The sequence below is a fragment of the Spironucleus salmonicida genome, chromosome 7 (assembly GCF_000497125.1).
Source record: "Spironucleus salmonicida strain ATCC 50377 chromosome 7, whole genome shotgun sequence".
Lineage (NCBI taxonomy): Eukaryota > Fornicata > Diplomonadida > Hexamitidae > Spironucleus > Spironucleus salmonicida.
In genome coordinates, this window is record NC_090602.1 from 951003 (window position 1) to 973572 (window position 22570).

At 31.8% G+C, this 22570-nt stretch overlaps 10 protein-coding genes across 10 annotated transcripts; 3 read left to right on the plus strand and 7 right to left on the minus strand. All coding sequences in view use genetic code 6, as the record gives it.

Moving 5' to 3' along the window:
* Nucleotides 1-41: 41 nt before the first annotated feature.
* Nucleotides 42-3779, plus strand: SS50377_27331 (uncharacterized protein; the record flags this gene model as incomplete). The annotated part of the gene is made up of 1 exon (XM_067911123.1): nucleotides 42-3779. The coding sequence occupies one exon, from the start codon at nucleotides 42-44 to the stop codon at nucleotides 3777-3779; it is 3738 nt and encodes a 1245-aa protein (XP_067761810.1).
* Nucleotides 3780-4391: 612 nt separating this feature from the next.
* On the minus strand, nucleotides 4392-4877 carry SS50377_27332 (uncharacterized protein; the record flags this gene model as incomplete). Its single annotated transcript, XM_067911124.1, has 1 exon — nucleotides 4392-4877. The coding sequence occupies one exon, from the start codon at nucleotides 4875-4877 to the stop codon at nucleotides 4392-4394; it is 486 nt and encodes a 161-aa protein (XP_067761811.1).
* Nucleotides 4878-5908: 1031 nt separating this feature from the next.
* Nucleotides 5909-6898, minus strand: SS50377_27333 (SPFH domain/Band 7 family protein; the record flags this gene model as incomplete). Its single annotated transcript, XM_067911125.1, has 1 exon — nucleotides 5909-6898. One exon carries the CDS (start codon nucleotides 6896-6898, stop codon nucleotides 5909-5911), a length of 990 nt encoding a protein of 329 aa, XP_067761812.1.
* A 379-nt stretch (nucleotides 6899-7277) lies between these two features.
* SS50377_27334 (AAA family ATPase, CDC48 subfamily) lies at nucleotides 7278-8837 on the minus strand (the record flags this gene model as incomplete). Its single annotated transcript, XM_067911126.1, has 1 exon — nucleotides 7278-8837. The coding sequence occupies one exon, from the start codon at nucleotides 8835-8837 to the stop codon at nucleotides 7278-7280; it is 1560 nt and encodes a 519-aa protein (XP_067761813.1).
* Nucleotides 8838-8876: 39 nt separating this feature from the next.
* Nucleotides 8877-9188, minus strand: SS50377_27335 (uncharacterized protein; the record flags this gene model as incomplete). The annotated part of the gene is made up of 1 exon (XM_067911127.1): nucleotides 8877-9188. One exon carries the CDS (start codon nucleotides 9186-9188, stop codon nucleotides 8877-8879), a length of 312 nt encoding a protein of 103 aa, XP_067761814.1.
* A 73-nt stretch (nucleotides 9189-9261) lies between these two features.
* SS50377_27336 (uncharacterized protein) lies at nucleotides 9262-9855 on the plus strand (the record flags this gene model as incomplete). The annotated part of the gene is made up of 1 exon (XM_067911128.1): nucleotides 9262-9855. The coding sequence occupies one exon, from the start codon at nucleotides 9262-9264 to the stop codon at nucleotides 9853-9855; it is 594 nt and encodes a 197-aa protein (XP_067761815.1).
* A 483-nt stretch (nucleotides 9856-10338) lies between these two features.
* SS50377_27337 (uncharacterized protein) lies at nucleotides 10339-13833 on the minus strand (the record flags this gene model as incomplete). The annotated part of the gene is made up of 1 exon (XM_067911129.1): nucleotides 10339-13833. One exon carries the CDS (start codon nucleotides 13831-13833, stop codon nucleotides 10339-10341), a length of 3495 nt encoding a protein of 1164 aa, XP_067761816.1.
* Nucleotides 13834-13899: 66 nt separating this feature from the next.
* Nucleotides 13900-19218, plus strand: SS50377_27338 (uncharacterized protein; the record flags this gene model as incomplete). The annotated part of the gene is made up of 1 exon (XM_067911130.1): nucleotides 13900-19218. One exon carries the CDS (start codon nucleotides 13900-13902, stop codon nucleotides 19216-19218), a length of 5319 nt encoding a protein of 1772 aa, XP_067761817.1.
* Nucleotides 19219-19245: 27 nt separating this feature from the next.
* SS50377_27339 (Palmitoyl-protein thioesterase) lies at nucleotides 19246-20232 on the minus strand (the record flags this gene model as incomplete). Its single annotated transcript, XM_067911131.1, has 1 exon — nucleotides 19246-20232. One exon carries the CDS (start codon nucleotides 20230-20232, stop codon nucleotides 19246-19248), a length of 987 nt encoding a protein of 328 aa, XP_067761818.1.
* A 342-nt stretch (nucleotides 20233-20574) lies between these two features.
* Nucleotides 20575-22077, minus strand: SS50377_27340 (uncharacterized protein; the record flags this gene model as incomplete). The annotated part of the gene is made up of 1 exon (XM_067911132.1): nucleotides 20575-22077. The coding sequence occupies one exon, from the start codon at nucleotides 22075-22077 to the stop codon at nucleotides 20575-20577; it is 1503 nt and encodes a 500-aa protein (XP_067761819.1).
* Between the last annotated feature and the right edge of the window lie 493 nt (nucleotides 22078-22570).

Consider the following 22570-nt stretch of genomic DNA (forward strand, 5'->3'; position numbering starts at 1 on the left):
ATATAATTATATAGTTAGTATTTTCCTCTCTCCAAAATTTAATGTAGGCTGAAATTTCAAAGTTACTATAAATGCTGTTTTAACTAGGTTACCCGTAATAGTTAATATAAACGCACTAATAAACTCTTTCTCCACCTTCTGACTATGACTTAGCTACACAAACTCTGCTTAATATAATTAGATATCTACTAACAAATTCGGTTCCAGTATTTGTTAGTTATATTAAGAAAATGAACCCTCAAATTCACGATAATAGAAGTTTGATTACAACTTTTTATTAATCTATTAATTATCTCAAATATATTCCTAAAGTTGCCCCAGAAGCTTTTATTGATTAATTTCCAGGAGGCTTGGAAAATTATTAAGATCTACATAACGAAAGAGTCAGATTAGTTAGAATTTTTTGTAAGCTACTTATTCAGTTACAGTAGAAATGGGGGAATATAAGTAGTGAAAAATTAAGAGGACATCAAGATTTTACTCTACTTTTACCAAATTCCAATCAAACTCAATAAAATATGCAATAGCACTACCCCTAGTATAACTAATATTAAGGAGCTGGCTTTTAACCTCCATAATTTTAGTATCCATAAAGTTAGTTATTGTAGATGCCTAATAACCAATAATAACATTATTTAAGAGAACAGTAATAATAATAGTACTAACCTTTCATACCAGTTTATCCCTAAAGTATTAATCCTAGTTAAATATATAGTCTAACAAAGCGTGCAGTTGATCCATCTTTATCAAAACAAGTAAAAAGAGACATGAACAATAAATTAATGATACCGATTGACTTAATTCCTGAAGATATTTAGGAACGATTAAGAAAGTAGTTTTTAGAAAAAAGATAAAAGAAGAGTTAGAAGAAACATAAAGTATAGCATATAAAGAAATAATCTAAAAGACATGAATCATATAGTGATTCTTCGTCTGAAGAATCTTCAGCAGAATATCCAAGAAAAACTTAATCTTCTAAAAAGTATCCCATTAATAAATATGAAAATGAATCAGATACATATACATCATCAGAGAGTAATTTGTCTGATGAAGAATATACAAGAAAAAGACATTAGAAGAAGGTTCAAAAGTAAAAATAGCATCATAAATCATCTAAAAGGCATTAAGAATCTGATAGTTATTCTAATATGGAAAGTGAATCTGAATCATCTTATGAAGAAAAAAATTTGTCGCGAAAGAGCAAAAAACATACTATTGTCAAGTAAACTAAGTAAAAAAGAAAATAGGTTGTTTCAAGTTCAGAAAGTGAAGAGTGCAATAGGAAAAAAAGCAATCCAAAGTAACTTTACAAGTAAGATAAAGATTTAGATAAGTATATTGATGATAAATATAAAAATTAATATAATGATAGGAAAGAGACAGAATTATAACATAGATATCAAACAGCGCTTGATTAAACTCCCGAAGATTTAACTTTGTAATCAAAGTCAGTGCCAGATCAAAATATTTCTAATATATTAAATGCAACTTATGAAAAAGACCCTGAATTAGCGAGAACTTAGCGTATTAATGATCTAATAAATAAATCTTAAGTAAAAGAACATATGTAAGAAGAAGATATTATTAACAAGTATTTGGGATAAAATCCCGTTACGATTTCTCCTGATGATATTGACAAATAATTGGGTATTGTAGGTAAATCGGTTACAATAGATGATGAGCCATCCGTTATTATTGGAAATAAAATGTATGATTTCATAGAACCTCCATCTAATATCGCAAATTAATAAGACCATAATTAAGTACCAAGCTATGATACAAATACCTTAATGAATCAGTAAACATATCCATAGAATTAAAATTAGGTGCCTCTTTAACCTAATATATTACAGAATAATTTTGAAATGCCATAATCAGTTTCAGAACCCTAGATCTAATATCCAGTTTAAAATCAATTTTTACAATAGCCAACTCTACCTACAGAAGGACCATTAAATATTTATACTGAGAACACACCATATCCACCATAAAATTAGGCAAACTTATTATAACATGGAGATCTAAATAATTTATATAACTAAAATAAGATTCCAATTTAACATAATGATATTTTAACCTAAAATTAACCAATTCCTAACTAATTTTAAAATAATAACTACAACATTCCCATGCCTGATATGTTTGACCAAAACTACCAATAATAACTAAACTAAAGCAAAACACCATATGACATCACCACAATGCCGAATGTATCGTAAATACCAACTTCTCAAAAAGACCTATTTACGACAGGTAGCGTTATATCACAAGCATAAACCACTGCTTTTCCTGTAAATTCAGCATACGAATCGGTTCCAGAGTAGATTTACAAAAGTTACAACATATAAACCGTTTCACCACCCAGGTAAAAGCAGAATTAAAATTAAAACTACAATACGACCCTCCCTGGTACATAATTGATTCAAGACAACGCCAATCAAAGTTAACACCATGATAGCCAGACACCCCAAGTTCGAACCGAAGAAATACTTCATGTCCTCGAGACCGAAGACTTCATTCCGCAACACAGGGAGTCCTCACAGATATCGAAAGTTGACAATCTCGCGAAGCCGAATCCGGGCGTTCCATATGTTTCTTCATCGCAATCTAATTCGTCAAATTAAGGCAAAATCGACCAAATTAACCCGGTAAATTAGCTGTTTAGCAACTCGTACCATGAATCAGCCCCTCAGACCGATTAGTTCGTGCACATTCAGCCAAATTTCTCAGCACGCGAGCCCAGCCAGCCCCAAAACATCCTTAAGAAAATAGGCTCCGAAAAGAACATTTTCGACTTCAATAACAACGAAAATTTCGACTCCGCACCAGGCACCGAATCGTCGATTTCCAACAAACACGTTTCCTTCGACAGGTCGTAATTGCCGGACCCGTCGTCCTCGTCGTCTGGCAAGGCCCAAAATAATGTATTTACCTCTTAAAATCCTAATAACAACTAAACAACCATTATTACGTCACAAACTACGCCAAAATTCGACCCAATTACCCATCAAAACTACACAGACAATAACATTTCAGACCTGCCACCAAACGGCTATTAAGCCTCAAATCGCAACCCTACAAACTCATTTTCGACCTCCAACCAGCCCCAGCCGTCGCAGCCAACAAATATATACCTGCCATCCTCTTCAAATCACAATTCTGACGCATCCACGACCGCACAGCTCCCAGAGGTCGAATTTAAGAGCAATTTCCCGATTTACAGAGTCCAGGAGGGCGAAAATTTGCCTGAAATTTCGATCCAAAACAACTCCATGAAATCGGCCGATTTGACGACCTCGCACCTCCCAAAACCGTCCTCTTCGTCCTCTTCTTCCTACAAAGAAATCGTCAAAACGATCGCCGAATCGCTCACTTCCTCGGCCAGAATTCTGAACGAAATGAACGAAAATCCGACGATTTCGACGCTGCGGGCCGCCCAAACGGACCGGAATATGCTCTTTTCGACGGAGCGGGCCCTGAAAAACAGTAGAATTTCGTTCACGGAATCAAGTTTGAGCGCGCGGCGTGAAAACATGAAAAGCGAGCTCGAGGAACTCAAAAAGAGCGAACTTTTGCTCATGAAATCGAAGAGCCAGCGGCAGAAAATCGAGAGCTCGGAGGTGTCGAATACGGCGCGCCTGCAGGCGCTGCTCCAGAAGGGAAAATCGCTACTGAAGGACATGAGCGAAATCGGCTCCATTCAGTTCAGCGGGTCCGAGAGCGCGCCGCGGGAGCGCTCGTACAGCAAACGCAGCAGTTTGCAGAGTAGCAATAAATGAGGAGTGAAAAAATTATATATATTGTTAGATATAATAATATGTGTGTGGAAGGGGGAAATTTTGTTTTTGTGATATAATGTTAAATTTTGGCTGATTGGGTGGCTATGTGACGTTATGGGGAGTGAGAACGGAAATTTAATGATTTGGTAGGTAGGGTAGAGACATGGTAGTGGTGGTAGGTGTAAATTTGCATGATAGTTTAAAACTTAAAAAGGTTATTATAGGTATTGGGAAATATTGATTTGCAGGATATTGCGGGTAAATGATGTGTAACGGGGTAGATTATCTAGTAAAGATGAGATAAGCAGGTTTACTTGCAATTTTATGCCTAATTTAATGAGGGTCTGGTGTTGGTGTTTATTTAGAATTTGATGTTTTATAGAATAAATGAAAAATAATGTTGTTAATTAAATTGGTATTAACCAATTTGTACCATATTAATGCATAATAACCTAAAACTGATCACGTTTAAATTTAAAATAGTGTAATCGTAAATTAAATTAAGTAAAACAAGTACTTATGGCAATACGTTATTGATCAATTTTGAAGTCTATCTAAATTATTGAAACTGAGGTAAATATATATTATTTGATTAATACTATCCAATATTCATCACTATAAACTTTTCAGGATTTCATCATATATTTCTATTCCGAATTACTCATCATCCTCACAGAAACCAAACCTACCTATTTCCATTTACTTTTATGAAATTTCAACTGTTTGTTCACCGTCAATATTTTTGATAGTCTGCTAAGGCAAAGTAAGAACCTTAAAAAAATCTACATTACCTTAACCATATGATACGAAATTCATAAATACACCAGATATAAGAAAAACTAAAGATGCAGCAGTCATTGCATGGGCTGAATTTTCATCATGAATAGTTAGTGTAAAATTTTAGTTCGGATAGCGCTAGTGTATAATTTACTTATAAAGTATAGTGCAAATAAGCGATTTGGCTTTAGATTATGAGTTGATGGTTAAAAATGGAGATTTATTTGAAACGGGTTTATTTAATATTGCATATGTGTAGGTATCTTCTGTTGATATGGTAACAGTAGAATGAGTCTATGAGTGAAAATAATTTATCTTCATTTGAGAAAGGGAAAGTATAAAAGTCTATAATATTATATATAATATATACCATAATTTTAATTACTATTAATCTTATATAAAGCTTTGTTGAGTCACATGATCTTATTATTAATGCATTCATGGGTTATATAAATTTAGATTTATTCATAAATGACTCAGCATTCTAAAATTAAAATAACTAAAAATATAATAATTATAATATAATATAAATATCCAATAATGAAGAATGATTATAAAATTATAGGAGAATAACTAATTAACTACATGAGCTTACGTCATAAGTATATAAATATTATAACCTAAATATAAAACGAACATTTGTAGCTATTATAAAATATTGTACTTATTTATCCATAACTTTAACTATTATAAAACGAACTAAAATACGAGAGCAATATATATAAACTAACATAGTTTAATAAAAAATATACTATAAATTAATCATTTTTCCATATTATTTTTTCTACGTTCCACCTACCATTTGCTTCTGCCAAAATTAATTTATAAATAAATGTAAATAGAATAACCACAATTAAAACAATTAAAACAACTTTATCCAAAAGATAAATCTAAGTATTAAAAGATAATAAATCTTCTCGTAATTTAAATTCTAATTTAAGAGAAAAGTTTCATTTAATTCAATCTGGGGTGCTAAAACTGGATAAGAAATAACTATTGAATTCGCATCTAATAAGAAATCGTTAAACTTTTGAATGACCTTTTCTATTATTTAGTGTATTTTTTGATATTTATTTATTGAGTGATGCTGAAAGAATGAACGCAGTTTAAAATCATTTTGATTTAATTAATTTTGTATGATACTTAAAAACAATGTTATAAAAACTAAAAGACTTTAACGAATATAAACAAATGTAAATATTTCAGTTAATTAATTTTTACCAGTATGATAATAATTCTAATATCAATTAATTTTTAACTCAATAAGTTTAACTTAAGTAGTGATTAAGGCTATTATTATTTTCACTGAATAATAATTAATATAATAATGACTACAGTGAAAAAGTTCGATTTCACTTATATAGTTCAACAAAGCTTCCACTCATACCATCCAAATCCATGCTTAAGCTTATTTCTTTAGCACCAGTACCACTCCAAAGTCCTTTTATATATTTTAGAGATATTGCGAAATCAGCATAATCTTAGGCTTCATTAGCAAGTTGTTTCTTTAGTAAAATTAGTGAATCTGCAGCAGCTTACGTTTTAATCTCATCAATCAAAGCCTCTCCTTCAGATATATTTTTAATTCTTGTTTACTCGCCTAAACCTTAATATTATAGAACAGCTTTCTGCGCCTCGGATGCACATTTGGTACAATCACTAGAAGCGTCAGCTTTAATGAGTTCAGCCCGACGTTAACGTTCAGTAAGCATTCTTGTTGCCAAACTTTATAATAATGAATCATCTGGAATAACTTCTGCAACAAAAATAGCTCTTAAGCGAACACCCCACTGAGAAAATGTTTCAGAATAACGAGAAACAGCTAGTTCAGATAAAGCTTGCTGACATAAAGTACATTCTTCAAAAGTATATTCGGAGAAAAGTTCATTAACTTATGCCTAAACAGCATTATAAATAGCCGATTAAAGGTTATCAACTTCATAAATACAACGTCTAACATCATCTATAGATATAATTAAAAACACAGTAACCTTGACTGGAATAGCATCTTTTGTATAAACTTACATTTGTGGAAGCAATAAAACATCTTCACGTAAATCTACTATTGAGTCATAAGTTGGTATTCTAATTAGAGTATTATTATCAGAATCAGCTGATACTTTTGTCCAGGAAAATTTTCTAAATTTATCAACAAATGGTACGCGACAGTGCAGGCCTGGTTTCATAATTTTGTGAATCTATCCCATACGCTCAGAAATTGCATTACATTCCTGAGGAACAATGACACAGCAGCATGATATGAGTTGTCCCATAATCCATGCAATAGCGATCGCGGTACCGACGACGGCGAACGGAATCCACAACCCTAGAGTATTGAGCATTTAGAAAAACGTAAGATATAATATTAATAATATAGTATAATATTTATATAGTATGTTCAGGTCAATTAATTGGTTTCTACAAATTACCATGATAATTATAGGTGATAACTGTCGCAAACACTTCGTATCTTGTCTCTGTTAAGCCAGCTACACTGGATTTCTCCTATGATGTCATATTTTTGTAAAATATTAAGCTAAATTGCGATCCACGGCAGCAGCGTCTCGTCAACGATTTCCAGTTTTATGATATCCAGCTCAATCAGCTTCGCGCGCACGCCAGATATTTTTTTAAGATCCCTCAAGGCGTTTTCTGGGTTGATCGAAAAGAACTTCATCAACATTAATAGCGTTCGCACAAAAGCATTATAAACAAGGATCATCACTCGCTTCCTTCCACTAAAATTTCCTCTTCCTTGGGAGCGCCGTTTTCGCCCAAAACTACCTTCAGTCCGAGCCTACCGAACCTTGTCAGCGCGTCGTCCACCTTTTCTATCGCCGTTGCGACGACGAAAACTTGATCGTTCTGCCTGGCACCGTCCAGCTCAGTCAGCAGGGCCGTCAAAAGCCGCGTGTTGCTGTCTTTGGCCTCGCGATCTCCAAAAATGGCGTCGATTCCCTCAATGACGATGACGGCCGGCGCGCGCTGCCGGGCAGCCCGGAACATCTCCCTGAGGTTCATTTCTGACTCCCCAACGTACATTGAGAGTATCTGCTGTAGTTTGAACTGAAAAAGCGAGTAAATTTCGAGAGTAGAGAGAAAATTCGTAATCAAAGTCGTTTTTCCGGACCCAGAAGCGCCCATAATTAGTACGTTTTGGGGAACGAAGTCGTACTTTTTAGCAATTTCTGGAAATTTAACAAAAGGAGTGAAATTGTGAATTAGATTTGCAATTTCAGTTTGGTGCCATTTAGTCTCAAATTTGACCCTCGGCTCAAACTACTCGAGACCGGTCTGAGCATGCTTTACCTGTCTTACCGCGTCCAAAACGCTCCTGTTCAACAAAAAAATTTAACAAACTCGTTCTAGTTCGCCCTTTGTATAATTTACAGTTCTATTTGAGATTTCAATTTGATTTTGATTTTCCACTCCACAAAGTTAGCAAATATAAATTCTTTCGCTTAAAGTGAGTTGATTTTTCAAAATTTCGCTTCCAAAGCGGCCGTTTCTTCGCAGCGCGGCATCAAGTTTATTAGCATTTTCGCAAATACAGACTGCATAAAAGGGGTTGGCTGCATGCAGAAATTTTAGTAATTTTGTCGTGTTTTAGAGTTGTGTTTCAGTTGCAAACTCGCTTCGCTACGGCGTCAGATTTTCGAGATTTTTGAAAATAAGAATTCCATTAAAATTTGTATATTAATTTATATTATCAATGCTATTAACAAATTTATAGTTCAAATTCATAGACTTTGCCAGATCGAGAACGAGCGTTGTACGGCCTGAATTGTTGGGACCTGAAATTATTATATTTGATTTAATATGAATTTGTAGCTACTTCAAAATTTCTGGGTTTAGAGAAGGTTAATCTCGGAAATATGGTATTTTCTCTGGTAATTTGATTACAAACTCTTGTAAATAGTGAATGGTACTGGTATTCGTATTAATAGTTGTATTAAGTATATTAATAGAGGCATTTGGAGCGATTGGCATATATAATAAAAGGTTTTCTAAATGGGACGACATAATGGGTGAAAATACAGTAATCGAGTCGTTACTTTATATTTTATTGAGTTTTTGTGCTTAGAAAGATTCATAGCTTATTAGCTTGTGGTTAGATTCCAACTAATATTGTAGTTATATAGTTTGTCCAAAGCTAGCACAAAAATATAGGGGTGATTTTATAACCGAAACTAAATAATGTTTTTAATCATTGAATATCTACACGATGTCATTCTACTGAAAATTTTTATCTGTGATTGGTATAGTTAAGAAATAGTTCATTTAAAGTGGAGTATCAATATATAATTATATTATAAATACTCATATGATAAGACTTTTAGACATAAAAACCATTTTCTCTCCACCTCTTGGCTTGTAAAATGAACGCCCATAGTCTATCTGTGATAACTTACCTTCAAAATTGATAGTAGTTGTTGATAATGAAGTTTAATGTTTGTTCTATAGCTTTTACTTTCTAACAAATGTTTATTAAGGAAGTTGGACAAACGTAAGCGCAAGCTTGTTCTATAAAGTATTTTCATATATTGGAGGTGGACAGTAAAGTTTCTAAAGAGATTTAGGAGCAAAAAATAGAACATCGGTATTATTTATGTTGAAACTTTATTTCCGCATTATAAAAAGATTTTAAGGACATAATATTACTACTAACTATTGATAATTTTCCATCTCAAAAAATGAATATTAAATGGAAATCGAAGGGAGTAGTTAGTAATACGATATTAATCCAGCAGGCTTTAAAATATCACATTTTTTGCCTACTTCGGTAGATGCATCCGGCATTGGTACTGTTCCACTCAAAATGACTCCCCCGAAATAACATTGTATAAATGTTAATGTATTTGATAATTATGATTATGAAAAATCTTTTTAAGCATCTGCAATTTTAAATGAATATGATTTTGAATCCCGAGCATCAGCAACATAAATTATGGTTTAAGAAGAACGGTATAAAAATTATATTTATGGTGATGCAGATTATTTTATTCAATGGGAGAAGATTGTTAAGAAAGAATATACTAAATTACTTTTAGAGAAAGGACCTCCACATAATTCCTATGATGGTGCAACTGGATTACCACTTATTAGTATTTATAATAGAGAGTTAAGTTAAACCGGCAAGCACTATCGGAGACATAGTATGGCATATCCACCACATAGAATAAATCATTTTTTATCTCATCCAGAGATTATTGAAAAGCAGCAGTAAGTAAGAAGATCAAGTTTGACGCTTCAAAATTGTACTCATTGTGAATTAACAGATTTACTATCAAGCGAATGATGTTATTTTATTGGAGATTTAGTTTAATCTGTTTATTTTAGTTTTATTATCATAAATATTCATTCAATATGAAACATTCTGTAAATAATTATAATATTTAGAGTAATATTTTTCATATTATTTATATAATTTTATGGCTAGTTTTTAAATTAATCTTTATTAAATATTAAAGTTATGATTTAATAATTTTGATAGAGAATTATTTAATTAAATTCAATTGCTGAGTATCTTTAATTTTCATTTAGTTTTAATGTGAATTAGATTTATACTTTACTGATACAATTGTAAACATTAAAATAAAGAATATTTTATAGTTTACGACAAAATTTGAAATTTGGTAGGTTACTTCAAATTAAAGTGAATATAACTATACATTCCGCAAACATATTATACAATCATTAGATTTCGATAATTATCAATAAAATTATTATTATTATTTAAATAAAATAATATAAAATAAGTCATAGAAAACTAAATAACTTTTCACTAGCACACTTATTCTATAATATAATTTATATCTAGTGGTTCTTCTTATTCAATCTCTATCAACTATGGTAAAGGTGCATCTAAATTACGTTAAAACAGATCTCCAAAATCATTTAACTTATAATGCGAAACTAACTTATTTTAATTTCCGGGAGAAATAAGAACGTGATTAATGCTATGTATCAAAAATTTACCACTGCCCAATTATAGCTTTTAATTTACTTAAACACTTTTCTTATTATTCAAAAATATATTAGCTCTTGCATGAAATTCTAGATTTTGTGGTATCATTTTATTTGGTTTTTAGCATATAATACTAATTATAGCAAATGGGTTAAAGGCTTTATTATTTAGAGTTACAAATAATTTATCATTTAGTTTAACAGCATGATAATCTTATTAAAATAAAACCTACGTGTATGGGATATAATTAAATATAAATTTTTTATTTGTATCAATAGTGAATATTTTAACTTTTTATGATGTCAATTTATGAATATTAGTTAGTTTTTCAAAAATAGATTTTTCGTCTATGGTTTATTCTGATTAATTACTGACTATAGAATCTTTAATTAAATTAATTGGTTATTCACTTAATTTTAATATTAAAAAGAAAAATATTAATAATAGAATAACAGCACATAATGAGTAAATTTCATCTATTTCTAATCCATACATTAATTGTTGGTTAAAATTAACAGAAACATTTTGGATTATATTCCTTTAGTCAGGATTTCTATAAGTATAATTATAGTATAATTACACTGTTGATGAAATATTTAAGACAAAATTATTTATTTCAGTAAATTTACCATAGTTATAATGATTAATCTATCCAAGTATAAAACTTCTATTTAAAATGCTAAGCTAGTCAAACGTAACTATAAAACTATCTTTCACGCGACATACAAATAATTCAGAGTTTATTGTTAAATTGTTACCTAAGACTCCAAAACATGTTATATTATATAAAGTTGTATTCTAAGTTTATGTTATAAACGTGGATACATTGGGATTATTTTCAATAGAAAACTTTTCATTTATTGATAATTAGCCAAATTGTTATCTTATTGAATAGTTTGTCGTATAAACTGCTAAAAATCCTATATCTAATAATGATTAAAGTATTACATCAACATTTAATTGACTATCATAAACAATAGGTTGACAATAATAATCAAATATATAATAATTTTTTAACTTTTTATTTTGGAAAAATTTATCGCTAATAATATTACCTATAATACCTATAGAGCCTACTTCAACTGGTCTATTTGTAATATCTAAAGAATTTGAGTAAATAGGGGTTATGAAAATATTTTAAGTACGAGTTATATTTATTTATTATACATTTTTATAGGAATTGAGTAGTAAATTGAAATTTTTATGAAGAAATTCTGTTGTCATTGTTAAATTATTGTAAAACATAAATGAGTTTTAATTAATACCAACATATATATTTTAGATTTATTCTATTTTATAATAGCTGTTTTATATATCATTATCTAACCATATATTTTTAAAATAATCAGTTTATAAATGTCGATTTTTATATAAAAGGAATTCTTATTTTTACACCGAATTACCATGAATATATAAATAAATTTTAAGCTAATATATAATTTAATTAATAGACTAAAGTAACATATCTGCAATTATAGGTGAGAATATTTAATTTTTAGTCGATAAATTAAATTGTTAAAGATTTAGTAAAGATTATGAATCTAGAATTAATTTTTCGGGATAAATAGTCATTTCTGGATATTGGCGTATGAAATAATCAATTGTATTCATTTTTTAGCAAAAAAATTAAGATTCTGACATATAAGACTTATCAGCATCTAAAATGTTAACTTTTACATATTTATTTAATATTTACTATGCTGCTTTCACTTCTAAATTCATTATATATTCAAGAGATTAAAGTATTTCGTTCTTAAATTGTGTAATATCTCCAAATTCAGATAGCATTTATAATGAATTATTAATTAAAGGGTAATAAAATCCTAAATTTTTTAAAAATCCTTAATTTTATATATTTTTTAATGAATCCATTTCAAATTTCAAATTTTATTCAAGCAAAGAAGAGTTAGGAAAAATCGATATAGGTGAAATTATTGTCTTTGGTTCATTATCTGGGAATTTTTCATTAACAAAATGCTAGGAAAATTAGGTATTAGGAGTTGTAAACGCTGAACATTAATTCCGCAATAATGTTTTCAACTATCCTAGCTAAACTTAAACATTAAATCCATCAGTAAGATTTTAGTATACATAATATCCTGCCTATTTACGTAAAAATCCATTTGTACTTGTAATTGGCATTGGAATTTCGCTTTAATCAAGTATATATTCTAAAAATAGATTTGCATTACGAAATCGTTTAGTGGGGAAAGGTAATATTTAACTATACTATCTGTTTTAAATGACTGTATCTTTGTACTGATTTTCTTACGAAATGAGTATGTAATTAATAAGCTGAAAATCAAAACTGATAACAACACCAGTTTAGTCGTCTGATATACAGTTTAGGTTAAAATCAGCAGGTTAAGCCAAATTAAATAGTAATCCAACATATTTGAAATCATTATATACTGCTTGACCTACAATTATTTATTCATCCTTGAATCTCATCATAATACTTGTATCGTAATTTTACTCTAAAAAGACTCGAATCGCTTAACTAATACAGACATTTCTATAGTTTTGAGAAATTTGACAGAAGTAAGTAAAGTCGGCAGATAAGTACCGAAAATCAGATTATTTTATTCTCTCTGTCGACCAATAAAAAATATTATAATTCGGAAACTATTTCCCTTTAATTTGTTATCGTTACTAATAGAAAATGAAAAATTATATAAAGACTTCATTTTTATAAAACAAATATTAACTTTCTGATACTTATCTAACTTAATTATATATAACATCGAGTTCTTAAATATTAAATGATTCTTGTGGCTATGATATTAGGTTATGATTAATTATATTAGCTAACATTGTATATTCATAATGTGTTCCATTCCATAACCATATTCTATCAAAAAGCGTAGCTGTCTGAATAATGAGTTCACTTATATAATTATAGTCAATACCTAAATTGATAATTATAATATCTCTTGAAATAGACTACATTTATGCAGCAGACGTAAAAGACGATAAATTTATAGGAACATCACCTTCTTGTATAAAGTTATCAAATTTAATAGATTAGATAAATTATTAAATATTCTCAAACTATATTTGCATATTCTTTTTTATATCAAATGATGGATTTTTAAGGTATGATGATGGGAAGTTAGCTGGAATAGTATTTTTCTAATCAAAATATTCAGGTTAAATGAAAACTGGTGGATCATAATATAGTGACTATGACTCGAGATATTCCACTTTATTTTTAAAATCACTTTAGTAACTATCGAGTGTACTTTAGTATTAATTAGTTATTTATATCAATTCAGTTAAATTAACTGTTACCATCAACATCGAAATCATTCTCAAAAGAGATATAAATATTAATATATATAATAATGTCATCCATTTCTTTTTCCATTCCGAACAATGTCAACCTAACTAACTACTCAATTAAAAGGCCTCCAATAGGAAAAAATTGAAAGAACAGGAGATGGTATTCGTAAATAAACAACCTCTATACTCTTTGGTAACAATGCTAAGCAATTTACTATGTAGTAAATTCACGAGATTTCACTTGTAGCTTTTAATGAATTGATAATCCTCAACAACCAGTTTTAACGTTTTTCTGAACTGTTTTAATAGGATTCTATTTCATATGACAGAGAAATTCACGATCCTAAAGATAATGACCTTTTAGACAAATAAATTGACTAATTTTTGTAAAAGCTAGCTGGCTACTTCGCATATCCAGCGGCTGTTAAATCCCTTGAATTCCTACTGCGACGATTTCGTATTGATTTGCATCATAAAAGTCAGCTCATTACTTATTTCTTACCATATCATGAAATTCAGTCGTATTAGCTTCTTCTCTAGACGCTTAATCCTGAAGATTTAGACGTTAACGCATTTCCCTGCTCACGATCGCAGTTGTCAAACTATTTCCTGAAGCAAAATTCATTGAATTTTGGGAAGCAAATATCCACCGCAAAAATAATGAAACAACAGTCACTTGTGATTCACTAAAAGTTTATTTGCGTTTTAGCTCTTGAAATTTACGGTAAAATATAAAATTCATAAAATCTCACTGAGTTCGTCAGAAAATCATTTGACTACGTCTTTGATGAGCTCAAACTTGACAACAATAATGACGTAACGTCGTGGTTGCTCAGCGTTTCTGTGTTATTTTCAAAGTAGCCAATTTAAGAAAAATTCGCAAATAGTCTTGTTTATCGCATCCTCAACTTGTAGAATATAAGCTTAGTAACCATTATAAAATCTATAATTATCATAGTTAAAAATCAAGAATTACCTTTAAATTTGGAGTTGAGCGAAGCAATTTTAATGAAATTATTAGAATTAAATTTAGCTGAAATAATCAATATTGACCTCCTTCTTACACGCACTGTTTAGACTCTTCTGTCACACTAATTAACAGTCAAAAGTATCAATTTAAATTCGGTTTTGCTCAGAAAAATTTATGAAAAATCAATTTCCGAAAAAGCTGAACTGCCAAATTTCGCTATTTCGCTGACTCGTTAATTACTGTTTTTTGCTGAAAATCAGCCATAAATCAAATTATTTTTACAAACTATTGAGATCACTAATCCTTTAGCGTTTGCCACAGGTTTTTCTGGATTTGCATAATCTGGTGGCGCTTTGGGATCAGTTTCTGATATAATCTAAAATGCCGCATTAGTTATTTTACAATAAAAAACTGGAGAATTCTCATTAGCTCAAGCTATTTAACACTAGGATCAAACTATCCGCTTTTCGGCGTATAATTCCATCCTTTAAATAATTGAAAAAGAGGATTTGTCTACCTAAAAGTCACTTCTACGTGTTATTTTATGTAATTTGCCTTTAGAAAGCGAGTTTAATGTCATTTTGAAGCAACTTGAAATTTGTAATTTGGTTAAAGATGCAGAGATTTTGGCCGAATAAAAATCTATAGAAGCGATTGTTTAAACTTTCAGAAGAATTGTGAAAACGCCTTCTCCGTTTATGTTAGAGACATCAAATGCGTTAGTTTCACTTATTTCGGGTGCATAAAGCTCTGATTATTAATAAATTAAGAATTATGTGAGTCTTTTGAACGTTTTAACTAATGGGACCGATGCAGTTAATCTGACAAAGTTTGTTCATGATAATATATAGTTTTCCTTATTTCCATTTGAAAATGAAAATGACTTCATGGAATGTGTTAAATAGCAATTTTTCAGCAGTAATATTTTATTAGTTGTTCTTATTGTTTGGATTTAAGGTAGAGAAAATTTAATAAATGGTTAGATAATCGAATAAATTAACAGATACGGTTTATTCAAAGAAATATTTATTGGATAATTGCACAATATTATGGATGATAATGTCATTATGCGTATAATTCCTTAATTAAAAGGCGAGGTTCTATTGTAATATCTAAAGAATGTATATGATTTACATGGCTTTTTAAAATTATTTAAAATAATTGAATAAAATAACAGCGTGTCATCCTAATCTGTTTATTCAGATATTTTGAAATATATTTTAGTTTCTATCAAAGAAGATTAAGATGTTGTTTTGGTATTTTTCCTTTATATGTTCTCTACAACGAACTAAGTATAAGAGATTATACTTCAACTTCAAACTTGTCAGTTTAGTGCTATCAAATCTCTTGCCTCAAATTCAATTACTGAAATAGTGTAGATCATGCCTGAACTTCTCCCTAGACTAAATAACTAAGAACCTATAATCATAAATGCATTTTGTTCATTTATTTTTTCAAAATTAAATGATTTTAAAGATGATTAAGAGAATGCAACTGTTTTAATTGATTTCTTAACTTTTTTGGTCTGTGAAACAACAACAGATAATTTCAAAGAAATCGCGCAACTTTATTTTGAAAAAATATTAAATAATCATAACTATCACGATATAGGACTTTATGAAATTGCATACCACAATCTTTGCCTTATTGACGATTAAATTAAATAAGAGCTTCCTATCTCGTTATAACAATTGAACCTATGTATTACTATTATTATATAGGTTAATAACCAATAATTTTAGGAAATACCATACGTTATGTGGATCCTTTCTGCTCCGTCAGAATTTTCTGAAATTATTTAGAATAATAAAGAACTACTTATTTTAACATAGGCACCTAAACTTACATATGTAGTTAATACATTATTACTATAGGCTCCCATTTCGTGTAAACTTGAGTAAACAATAATCTAGTCAAATCCTATTGCTTTTATATAAATTCTATTGTTGCACAACGGTATAATTGAGGATATTTATGAGCTTATCAGTTTAATTATTACAGTTCTTGAAAATTCTTCTGATAACGAAATTACTATCAATTATTGTATCAAACTTCTTATAAAGTATCAAGTATCAGAATAAATCGAGCTTTCTATAGATTAGGCTAACATAATATTTTAACATATTTAACAATGTAACATCAACTAAATGTTAAGTTTGGCAAACTTTTTAGACTTATCAGGAATGCTAACCTTTATTGAGTTCACTATGAAGTCTAATGACTTCGATACAATTTTCTTACGCAATTTATTAAGTTTATTAACTGAAAAATTCTCGTAAAACGAATTTATCTAGATAATTATTTTTATTGTAAATAATATACCTAGATAAGTAGAATATATTAAGGAGATTGACATTATTATTCCAGAAATTCTTTCTGTTTTAATCCTTATCTTAAGTAAGGAAAGTAGAAACTTTAATTTTGTTAAAGAAATTGCCCAGGAAATGGAAAGTTCAACTATTTATGGGTCGATTTCGGTTGTACTTGGTTATCTATTTGATATAGTACCAGTAATGGAATTATTAGTTGAAGAAAATGACCAATACTTACCTAAATCTCTTTTAGACGCTGCTATGGGCGAAGATGATAAGATTATCAAAAATGCAATTGAATATGCTGAAATTATGCTCAAATACGTTCAAACTGAATAAAATGAAGTATAGACATTTTTCTCATAAAGCTTAAGTGTTTCCCCTATTGAATTTTTACTATAAATAGTTTTATTGGTCCCTGAAGGATTAGAAAATATTTTAATTCAACTTAATCATCAGATAACCGAGATGACAGTTTTAAGTAAGATAATCCGTGAAGTATATGAAAATAATAAAGATATCTTAGTAATTTAAAAAGCCTTTATGATTCTCAACCTATCAGTCTAGAGCAAAGATGATGTTGACGTGTTTTACGAAGTTTTCATCGATATAAAAGATATCATAAATTAATTTAACATAGAACATTGCGTCATTACCTTTATCGTGTCCATCTTAGAAAAATCAACAATAGCGAATACTAAAATGATCGAAATCGCTGAATTTTTCATTTAGACCTATTCCTCTGTACTGGATTCTACCGATTTAGAGCTTGTAGACCTAGTTCTTTACGGCTTGACATTCTTACCAGGCATTCTCAAGGTCAAACTGGTCCCATTTTTACAATCTTTAGTGGAAAAATTAATTACTCTCAAAACAATTTAATAACTTTAATCAATGATTCTGGAATTAACATAGCAACTGATATAATACGCAATTAAGTACTCCACCTTCTTATTAGCCAAATACTTCACCATTTTGATCGAGTTTGGCCCAGATCAGCTAACTGAGAACTCTCCAGTCTACGGCGAGTTCAACTTCGTCCCTGAGCCCGAGCAAACTGATGAATATCGCGCCAAAATCGCGAATCTCGAGGTCCTGCAACTAATTTGTCAGCAAATTCAGCTCCAGGTGCCGTTCCGAGTGTTCAGTGCGTTTCTGAAGCAGTTTCTGCCTCAAATTCTGCTCCAGCCGGCCTCCATTACCCAGTTTTGCTACCTGCTCTTTTTCTCGCTTAAAATGTACAATAACAGCACCAAGAGCGTCACCGAGATCTGCAGCCTCTTCACGGCGATAATGGCGCTCGGCGATTACCGGCTCAATTCAGTGCTCGCGAGCGTCGTCAGCTTCTACGTTTCAGCGCTGACGCCGAACGAGCTGAGCGAGTTTCTGGCAGAAATGCTCAATTTCGGTACCCAGGACGCGGATACGTCTTCTGTACCTCTCTTTGAGGCCAAAACCGCTGCGCTGTCGCGGCCGAATTTCGCGAATTTGGTGCCGCTTTTGCAGCTCTTCGCAGGCGTAGCGACGACGAAATCGAACTAGTTTTACGCGTTCGTGGCGGGCGCGATCCGTGATCTCACAGCACAGCTCCTGAACGCGACCGCGGAGCCTTCTGACCTGATCCCATAATTCGACTCCACTGTCTCAGCGTTCCAGACGCCGTTCTACGTCTTCACGACGCGCTTTGGTGCCGACACACCGCAGAGCGCTTAGCGCAACCTAGGATACGCGTTCCTACGCTTTATGGCTGAGCTCTTCCATTCCGCACCTTACGTCCTGGACGAGTTCGTCGTCCTGAGCGTCGTGGAGTGCGCTGTCGCGATGCGGCAGCCGGGCGAGGCGGAGCGCTTCGAGCTAGAGGCGTACGCGAAGCTCGTGCGGCTGCAGCGCAGCCAGGTCAACTTCGAGGCCACACTGTGCGCGATCGCGCGCAGCCTCGCTGAGACTGGTAACTTCGCTGTGCTCGAGGTCGTGGCGCGCGAGGCCGGTGAGCTTTTCGCTGGCGCCGCTGCGGATGTCGCTGAGCTCGTGAACGAGGCTGCGGAGAGCGTCGTGGGCGAGGCCGCCGCGCGGCGCGTCGTATACGCGATCGAGGAGGGTACTAAGCGCACTTTCCGGAGCTTCCTGTGAGGTTTTTTGATTCAGTGAAAATTAGGTTCAGAAGGCTACCTGGGGCGCCAGTATGCTTTGTGGTGCATTCACGACTGCCCTACGCTTCTTGATTGCGTAGAACGTGGCCAGTAGCACCGCTGCAAATGCTACGATAATAGCGAGGCTGATTCCTACAATGGCACCGCTGGAGAGCATATTTTGGGATATGACGTCCATCGTGAGATGCTTAGCTAGGTCGGTCTACACGAACGTCTGGTTACTGTTGTATCCTGAATGTAGTGACTAGGTTTCGATCTTTACTATGCGGCCCTCCTCGTTCATGGTTTTGAGTCCGTAGAGGTCCTGCAGATAGACGTCGGTGTGCTCCATATCCACAATTTCAGTGCTGCTGCCGTTCTTGAAGAAGCCGAGGAACGAGCTCTGCCAGGGGCGTATGATCTCGTCTTTGGGCGAGGCAAACATAACCAATTTGTCTATCGACATAAAATTGGTTTTTACTTGCTGGCTGAATTCTCGCTCGTTGTTGATCACCGGGAGCGCGAGGGCACCCTTTACGTATTTATCGTACGCGGTCGGATCTCGCCAATAATTAGTAGGAGCTAATGTATTTTAAATACCTTCAAGGTAGATAAGATTAGGTGAAATCGCAGTCAATCCCAAAGTGCAGTCTTCCTTACCTTTACAGAAATAGCCAGCAAGTGGACTAGCGAGAGTAATAAGTCTAAGCATTTTCACAGAGTTGTGCGACAACATTTGAAGATAATATCTCATTATCATTCCACCTTGAGAATGACCTACACCTATAAACCCATTCTATGTCTCTTTGTGACTCTTAATACATAGAGCTAATTATTCAGCCTACCAAGAAATTGGCTTATTAATAGAGTTTTATGCACCATTTCCAACTTCACAATTAAAAACTATGAAGTCTTTTTCCTGCAGCCACTTTTATATCAACGACATTGATGATTTATTAGTTGTAGCACCATGCATCAATACAATTGGAGGTTGAATAGTAAGTAAAATGATCATTTGAAATGAAAAGAAATATAGGATTCTATAAAGGTAACACTATTTAGTATAGTTGTTATTAGCTTTATTTTTGAAATAAAAATTATTTCCTACTATACTTTTTATTTTGTTTTTAATTTTTAAATACTCTAAGATTAGTTATCAGTAATCTTAGTTATTATTATATAGTAATACAGTAAAACTTAGTAAAATCAACTAAAATCTAATTCTAATTAATATTAAAATTATAAAATATACTAATAAGTTTATTTTTAAACTTCACTACAAAATTTACTAATAGAAATACAAATATATCAGTATTCTATTTGAAACATTCGTAATTAATATTTTTGCTAAAATATATCAGTGATTTTATGTTCTCCCCTACTTACGTTTCTTCTAGTTCTTAATAACCTATATTGAGATAACTATACCAATGATTGATATATAGCAGCTTAAAGCCAAAAATCCGGCTCCAAACGAGCAAGCAATGATCAAAGTGTAGTCGAACCGTATTCGCCTGACATCATCCACTACAATTTGGTACGAGTTCCATCCCAGTTCCATCGTCAGAATGTACTCATCGTGCGCAAAGAACGAAGGATGCGTGGATGAAAATTCTATCCTGACCAGACCACTGTTAAACTCAGCCTCCAGGAGCAGCTACTCATTAGCGTTGTTCTTGATCAAAAACACTGCGTCCCCGAAGTCGCACTTACCATTCTGAAACAAAGTCAACCTGAGCCACCGCGTGTTGTGGACAGTGCCGGCAGCCTTCGTCCAGCAGGTCGATATTGCCTGCGGGGTTATCTTGTAGAGGGACTTCAGGGAACCATCAGCGTCCTCTGACAGCACGTCGACGTTGATATCATCGAACTTCTGTCCTCTTACAAGCTACGAGCATATGCTTATAGTCTCTAGATTTTGCTGGTCACATCTAATTTCCAAGGTCTGCCCTTGTGTAATAGCTTAATCGTATATCAGTGAGAACTGATGAACAGTATTATTAAGCAATATTCCAAGTTTCACTGTTGTCAGATAGCCAATAGTGCTAAGATATTGGGGATACAGGGTTTTGTTATATTCAAAATTAAGGTAAAATTTATTATTCCAAAATCCTACTGTAGCATTTGTGAAGAAATCAACGGTAGTTTACAGATTAATCTTACCTATATTTTATTAAAAATTTATTGAATCTCCACTTTAGCTGCTTACAAATACAAGCTCGCCATACAGAAAAGGTGTTGATACTATTAACTATTAGACATTCATATTGAATGTTAGGGTCTATTAACTTACATTATAGTCGAATCCTGCTAAATCAAGATCCCCAAGGAACCCATTAAGGTTGAACTGAATTTTTGTAAGAAAATTATCTACACCTGGTGCCTCTAATGTCATTTAGTTAGCACATATACCAGTGGGGTTCACAGTTACAGTAATACTGTCTCGGGATACTTATGCCCGCGAGTCTCTTTAATAGCATAATTGAAGATTTGATCTTTGCAGCAAAAAATCTCGCATTTTGATGGTAATTATGTGACCATAGGTGTAGATATCAAGTTAAGATATATGAACTTAAGTAAGTGTTACTCCGGTAGGAAGCACTGCGAGAAACCTAATAGTTTTAGTATTTTCATAAGAAAAATCATCTAATGTCTATACAGCCATTGGAACTGTTGAACCAAGGGGACTATTTATCGTTAAGTTTACTTGAACCCCTGGAGGCATTACATCGCATAGTGGGTTATTTAAGGATATTAGGGTCACAGCATACTAATTAGAATTAGTAAAATACTATACTAACGATAAGTCAGAATAACAGTCGTCAAGCAAAGTTTAAAAAAACTATAACACGATAATCATTTTAAAAACCTAAATTTATTTGAATATAATAGTACTAATTATATAAATATTCAGTTGAAGAATTATTTTACATACTTATGATTATATAGACTCTATTATATAATATTTTTTTAGTCATTCAAAAGTAAATATAATTTATATTATTAGTGTTAAGTATTAATTTAGTATTGAGTAAAACTAGTATATCGGGTAATAAGATAAAATATTTGATAAGTTTATAATATTTGTTTAATTTAATTTTATATATCATTAAATAAATGGTATTATATATTATGAAATACTTTACAGTTTAATATCAAATTATTAATTCTATCTAATAATATAGTATTAAGGTTTTAACTTAAAACTCAATAATAATTGTATCAAGAGTATTGTAAAGGGATAGAAAAATGTAACTCAATAATTTATTTTATTTTATATATAAGAAATTATATAACAAGTAACATTCTTAAATATTTTATCGAGTCATAAATCTATTAACCTTGCATCAAAT